Source organism: Ornithodoros turicata, chromosome 1, assembly GCF_037126465.1.
Source record: "Ornithodoros turicata isolate Travis chromosome 1, ASM3712646v1, whole genome shotgun sequence".
Classification (NCBI taxonomy): domain Eukaryota; kingdom Metazoa; phylum Arthropoda; class Arachnida; order Ixodida; family Argasidae; genus Ornithodoros; species Ornithodoros turicata.
The window spans coordinates 5,299,539-5,306,475 of record NC_088201.1 but is presented as its reverse complement, the minus strand read 5'-3'; the positions used below and the strand labels follow the sequence as shown (position 1 = coordinate 5,306,475).

The 6,937-nt window shown below is 51.5% G+C and overlaps 1 protein-coding gene across 1 annotated transcript; it reads right to left on the bottom strand.

Moving 5' to 3' along the window:
• Positions 1–463: 463 nt before the first annotated feature.
• On the bottom strand, positions 464–5,306 carry LOC135377364 (eIF-2-alpha kinase GCN2-like). Its single transcript, XM_064609723.1, has one exon. The coding sequence runs from the start codon at positions 5,090–5,092 to the stop codon at positions 746–748; it is 4,347 nt and encodes a 1,448-aa protein (XP_064465793.1). The 5' UTR covers positions 5,093–5,306; the 3' UTR covers positions 464–745.
• Between the last annotated feature and the right edge of the window lie 1,631 nt (positions 5,307–6,937).

Genomic DNA, 6,937 nt, shown 5'->3' with positions numbered 1-6,937 from the left:
GTGTGAATTCGGGGATAAATCGGGCGCTATGATCTCTGTTTGATGTGACATCAAACCGAGATCATAGCGCCCGATTTCTCCCCGAATTTCGGTGTGTAAATAGCACCCGATTTTTCCCTCCCGATTTTGAAAAATCGTAAAACCCGAAAACGAAGTACCCTATCAGTGTACAGCACCTTTTGCTGTTCATCATTAAAAAAAAAAAAAAAAAAAAAACATTCACAAGCATTTTAACAGAAGTGGTGCCTCCATTCAAGATTAAAGCTTACAAAGCAGGCATTAACTAGCTATTTCACTGTTTTTGATTGGCATTACCTACAGGTAAATAAAAAGATACATGGCCTCTGGTTGTTTGCAGGCACTTAAAAAAAAAAAAAAAAGTAGAATACACCATTTCCCGAGTGGGTAGTACATGTTTCAACGAGAGGTAATCTTTTATTCTGCTAAAACATTTATTCTGCCATTTGCACTTGCAAAGCCCAAACACATAAAGTATCAAACAAAATGCACTGTATTTATGGCATATTAGACTGAGCATCACAGGAAGATCAGGGCACCAGAGCATTTGATGGCAACATTGTGTGCATATCCACCAACATGAAACACTGACGTGAAGACACCAACAATCCGTGTACGACTCTCTATGATGGTGGCCTGATTGTGGCAAAAGGATCTGGGACAAATACTTGACTGGTTTATGTGGTTGACTGCAAAATGTCTTCTTCGCGCACAAAACAAAGTCGTATCACGTTCGAGAGGGAAACACCATCACCTTGTAAGTGTTATCGTGCAGCGCGTACAGCACTAGAACGGTACGCCCACTTTGAAATACCAGGTCGTGCACCTCGTCCGCTAAGCGTGCCAGGTACTTGCGATGACGTGGGTGCCTATCCAGCAGCGTCGCTATACTGCTGTGATACGGTTCCGGACCTCCCTCTACGTCTAGATACGCTATGGTAGATCGCAGAAGTTGTCCATCGAGATCGCAGGCCAGCACATCGAGCGGGGGTTTGGACGCTGCAGCCAGGGTCGCACCCAGACCTCTCAGCTGGGTAGCAATCTGTGCTTCGTGACGTCGACGCCGGGCACCGGAGAGCGATCGGTCGGCGAGGAGCAACGAGATACGAAGGGCTGCGGCCTCGAGGCGAGGTCCCGACTCGGGGCCACGTTGAGGCTGTGGCAGATCACTAGTCTTTGAGGTTCGTGCCACGAGCTCGCACAAGTCATCCGCGAGTACTTTCCGTTCAGTGCGGTCCCTGTCCGTGCATCGCAGACGAACCACTCCGGGTTCACCGTCTCGCATCAGGGCTAGATATGGAATGCGGCGCTCGCGACACAGGATTCCGGGGTCGTCGGCTACGAGAGCCTCTGGGGGTGGTAGGAGCAGGACACGCGCCTTTGCTGTCCACAGGGCCCCGAGCAAAGTGGCCTGGTCTCGTTGCACGACTGGCGGGACCTCTCCAGCAATACCCAGGGCACAGTCGGCAGCACCCGGCAGGTCGTCCGGAGAGCCCTCGCACAGAGCTTGGACAATTTTCTCGACGGCGATGCTTATGCCAACTGCACGGACGTCCCGTCGGCCACCCATGGCAAAGGATGCAACGAGGGCATCGTAGCGACCTCCGATGGCAAGGACATCACGCGCTGCTTTCTGAGCGCGTCGTGATGAGCACGCCACCTCAAAGACGGGTCCTGTGTATATGTTGCGAGGGGCGACGAGGCAGGGTGCCACAACAACGGGCAAAGTGAGTCCCATCGCTGCAGCCAGCTCTAGCAGGGCTTCCAGCTCATGCAGCGCTTGTCGAGCGAGAGCCGCAGCAGGTCCCCGTTGCCTGGCAACAAATCGGAATGCCGATGCCACACGTGGCAGGACGTCCTCGAGCTCGTGAAATTGTGCCAGCATCGTGGCAGCCGACTCTGGTACGGCCAGTGTGGAAAGCCGTTGCTGCAGCTGTAGACGAGAGTCGCCCCTGCGAGCCTCATAAAGTGTAGTACGCACGACAGCCCAATGCTCTTCAGCTACGCCGCAGTGAATGAGCAACGAGCTCAGAAGCGCCGTGTGACCCAGCCGCACCACGTAACCCCGATTTTGGAGTTCTGGGAACTCGTTCACTATTTCGGCTACTAACTGCAACGTTTCTGCTTCGAAAAGACACGTGCAGGGCCCCGGTGCAACCACGTCAAAAGCGCACTCGTACAGTTCTCGAGGATGGCATCCCTGCACTCGGCGAGGCCGGTACACTTTCTCTATGGTGTACCTCTTGAGGAAAGCCACGTCACGACGAGCAACGTAGCGAGCAAATGGTGTACGTAGATCGTGCGGTAACGACACTACGAGTCCCCCAGGGTCGAGCAGTAGTACGCTGTCGCTGACCTCAGATTGGCCGTTCCGAGGCAACAGTGTGGGCACGCTCAGTGGGAGGGCCCCGTGACGTTTGAGCACTTCTACGAGGACACCCTCAACGTGCTGGAAAGCTAGAGCAGTGCTGGTGGGGGCCATGCCAAGCTCTGAATCGTACGTGTGGTCCTGCACAGGCGAAGCCTGTTGTCTGAAGAGAGCCTCGACCATCAGCTTGTAGGCTCGGCTTCGTGGATTGGCCACCGTATGGCAGAGTGCGTCGTGGAGCTGCGCTTCCTCTAACCTCGGAGGTGGCAACTCTGCCAAGAGCTGCTTCGAAGACGGACGCTTTGCAGGGTCATGCTGCAGGAGCCAGCGAACCAAGTGGCTCTGCTGCGAAGTAAGCCTTTTTCCTGTTGGCAGCTCCACTTCTGGCTGGCGCAGCTTGGCCAGCAGTTGCACCCGTTCCATCGCCGTACGCATTGCCGGATAGCACATCTCAAACAGTATGATGCCAAGGCTGTAGATGTCCACCTTTTGGCTGTAGATCACGGTTCCGGTCTGCAGTAATTCTGGGGCAGTGTACAGCGCCGTACCCACACGGCCCGTAAGGCTGCTGGGATTAGAGATGTCGCCGAGCGCTAGTTCGTTGGCTTCGCCCCTGGGAACCAACGCCGTCGTTGCCAGACCAAAATCTCCGATCTTGACCCGGTCGCTCGAGTCGAGGAAAATGTTGACGGGCTTGAGGTCGCGGTGTATCATTCCCTGCTGGTGAATATGGGCGAGTCCCTCCACAATTTCTCGGAAGAGTCGCCACACGCGAGTCACGTTGTTGCTGAGACCCGTGTCGATAGCGGTTCGTAGCGTGCTCTTTTCGCAGAATTCCATCTGGATGAACATGAAGTGGTAACTGCGTACCGTGACGGGAGCCTCGTCTCCAGACGCGTCTTCTTCCTCTCGACTGCCTTCAAACACCACAACGTCATCGTCGTCGTCGTCGCTACTCGAAATGCACATGCTTCCAAAAGGATGCTCAGATTTAGGCTTATGAATGCTCCAGTCCCGAGATGCACTGGGACTGTCTTCGTTTGGAGCCTCAGTAGTCACTTCTATCCACGAGTGGTAGTAACGAACTATGTTCTCGTGGTTCAATCTTGAGAGTAGCTTGACTTCTCTCATAATTTTCTTGTCGAGAAGTCTACTCGAACGGTTGAGCAGGATGCGTTTAAGAGCGTAAATGCAGCCATCCAGACGGTTGCGGACCTTAAACACGTCACCGAAGCCGCCTCTGCCCAGCCATTCGAGCGTCTCGAATTCCGCTTGAAGGCGAGAATGGGTTGAGGCCGCGTGGTTTAGGAGGGCGGGCGGTCCGGTGTCACCGGCGTCGTCGATGTTAGCAGGAATCGACGTCGTTCCCATTACGAACGGATGGGAGAGCAGTTGGTCGCACGACCACCGATCGGCATCTCGTGCACACAAGCAGCAGCGGAGAAAGTCTTGGAGGTCGACCGACAGCGTACTCGGAATGTCGACGAGGCCTTCTTTCTGACCCCTCACTAGTACGAGAACTAACAAGCCCAGCTGATAGACATCGCCTTTCTTCTTCTTTGCTCGAACTCCTGAAGAGGGCTCCTTGCTTCCCTGACACAGCGCGGCCAACTTACACGACAGACTGTAGTTTGCCAAACGTACGCCGCCGCAGCTGTCAATGAAGACGTCAGAATCTCTCAGATCTTTATGAACAACAGAGTGTTGGTGCAGGTACGCGAGGGCCTGCAACGTCCCTTGCAAATAACTGCGTAACAGGGCGCCGTCTATGGTGATGGAACGAGCTACGTAAGACCGTAGCGAGCAGCCTCCAGCAAACTCTTGGAGCAGGTACAGTGCTCTTTTCTCCGGCACAAAAAGACACCCCAAGTAGTGGAGTAACGTCGAATGGCACAGCCGTAGCAATAGGGACTGAAGCTCACGTTCTATGGTCGCAGCATTCTCTGCAGTCATGGGAGTCCATTCTAGAACGCACATGGGAGCCCCCGAAGTCAGGTCCAAGCCGGCAAATACGACACATCCTCTGGAACTGTGACCGAGACAGGCACCCCGTTGCACGTGCTTCGTCCCAGTCCTACCCGCAAATGCGAGTATCTCCGGCGGCCCGTGGTTGCAGCTTCCACCTTGAGAAGACGATCGTCGGGCAGCCTCTTCGACCTTGATCTCTTCCTGTCGTCGTTCGATCTCCTGTTCCAGAGCCTGACGTCTGCGTTCCTCTTCCAGACGTTCCAGGCTCATCTGGGCCTCTTGAGCAGCCGCTTTCGCCTTTTCTTGTTGCTCACGATTATTAAGCATCTCATCGTAAAATGAACTAAATCTCGGAGTATTGTAATCGTGCAGGCACTTCTGAACATGCTGGGCGAGCTCGAGTATCATGACTTCGCCCTTCAACTGCTCACTAAGCTCGGACAGTTCTTTTTCTATCTTCAAAATGGCATCTTTCGAAAGACCCTTGGGGTTGCACAGGGAAAGTTTTGGAGCTTCGTAGGGATACCGCACTGAGCAAGTGACGTGTAGATCAACTTGTACGTGCACTTCGCGCAGACGTGTCATACTTTCTTGGGGTCGTAGCGTCAGTGAGATTTCGAGTGGTCGCCAAATTTTGCATTTGTCACGCTTACGGAGGTCTTTGACGTCACCTAAAAATATCGACTGTAGAACGGCAAGTTCGTTCTGTTGCCTTTCTTTGAGCTCTTCCCTTTCCATCGCTTCGGAACATCGCTGACCATCCGATCGAGACGAAATCGTCTGTACTCAAGGCTCGAAGGTCATGCACTTCTTCTAATGTTACGTATGAAACGTATACTGTACTTTCAGTATGCCGCTCTTCATTCTGCTTGTGTGACAGCGTATCACGCACAGAAAGATAGCATGCGACAGTCTGCAAGAAACAGCAGATTTTTTTTTCTCGCAATCTTGGCTTGTGGCTATTTGGATTGGATGGGCTATTGACCACTTTTCGTTTGGTATCCGCCGGCGAACGGGCAACGCCACCTGTACTTAGGTGGCGTGAGGGGTGCTCCAGAAACGGAGTCCGAGAAGGGTTCCATGGAAACTTTCCCAGAGAGCCGAACCGAAAATATTATCAGTTCGTTCGGGTTCGACCACAAGGGTTCAGTTGGTTCAGTGTTCAGTTCCGCTCCGGAAGGCAACAAAAACAAAAGTTCAAACCAACGGTTCGATTCATATACCTTCTGGTGTACTAAAAGTCCCCAACGTAGGAGTTTTAGGAAGTCGTAAGCGCCCTCCGACAGCCACTTCTACATTCTCCTAGTTCTCCTAAAACTTAATTAATTGACACTTGCATATATTTTAATTGTTACCGAAAAGCGTGCACTCTGCTTTCGTGGCAAATGGCAAACATGACTTTGATCATTTCAGTTCGTATAAGTGACCGTGGTATAACCCATATAACCAGTGGCGGATCCAAGGGGGAGAGGGCGATCGCCCCCCCCCCTTGGACCCGCATTGAAAGGAACAAAGTCATGTGTTATTTATCGCGTAATTGGGGAGGGTATAGAGTAGGAAAACTGATGTGTAACCTAGTGTTTGGGGGGGGGGGGATCGCTTGTCACAATTACGCGCTTCGACAATGCCCCCCCCCCCCCAAGTGCGGGGCTGGATCCGCCCCTGCCTATAACATGTAACTTTCACCTACGTAGTGATTGGTCTTGAGTTTGATGATTACCAGTCCGGCTTTGTTGAAGACATGAGGGCGTACGCCTTTTTGTAACACTTTAAATGTTTGTGAGTGGCCACACAAAAGGTGTCGCTTTTGAGATTACAGTTGTTGGCCTACCGCTGGCTCAACATTTTGCGGACAAAAAATAACTTTGAGACGTTACGTGAGCTACCTTCTCTGTATTTTTCCTCTTGTAAACAAGCACACTAATAAAAAAAATTGTGTGAACTGGGGAGGAATTGCCCCCCCCCCCAATTACTTCCCGTTTTAGTCCCCTTGCCCCGCAATTTACTTCCCGGGACTTCAAATAGCTACTCCAACTTCGCAAATAGTCCTCTGAATGCAACGATTTACGTAAATACGTGCTCATTACAAATTTGATGGAACGAGGCTATATAATTATACAATTTTTTGCCCACACAGTCAGAAATAGCGGTACTTTCTTAGTAAATTGTGTCTTACGCATGTCACAACATTTTACCTCACTCGATATATATCACGGTTTTAATTCAAAGTATTCTCACTAGGGTTGCCGCATGATTCTCGTGCCTTCCATTTCGCTGCAATGTATATTGCAAAATAGGATGCTCATCACGAAGTAGTATGCACTTATGAGACTCGCTCGTTATTGGGAATTAGAGAGAATGTTCATTTTGCAAACCCGGACTTGGTTACAGCGTGCACGGTAGCAAACGCAACGCAGTGAGCTTTGTATACATAGACTTTTGAATCAATGCGATGCATGAAATGTCTTTTTTAACTAAAAGTTGCTTTAGTTATTTCAGACTACAACTAACTTGGCGTCAGGCAATAAACCAGTAAAAATCCATGGTAGCCAGGACACCCCGAAAGGCCGGCTCGAATAAGGT

Coding starts and splice junctions, on each gene's coding strand:
- LOC135377364 (XM_064609723.1), bottom strand. CDS start 5,092: ATGGAAAGGGAAGAGCTCAAAGAAAGGCAACAGAACGAACTTGCCGTT.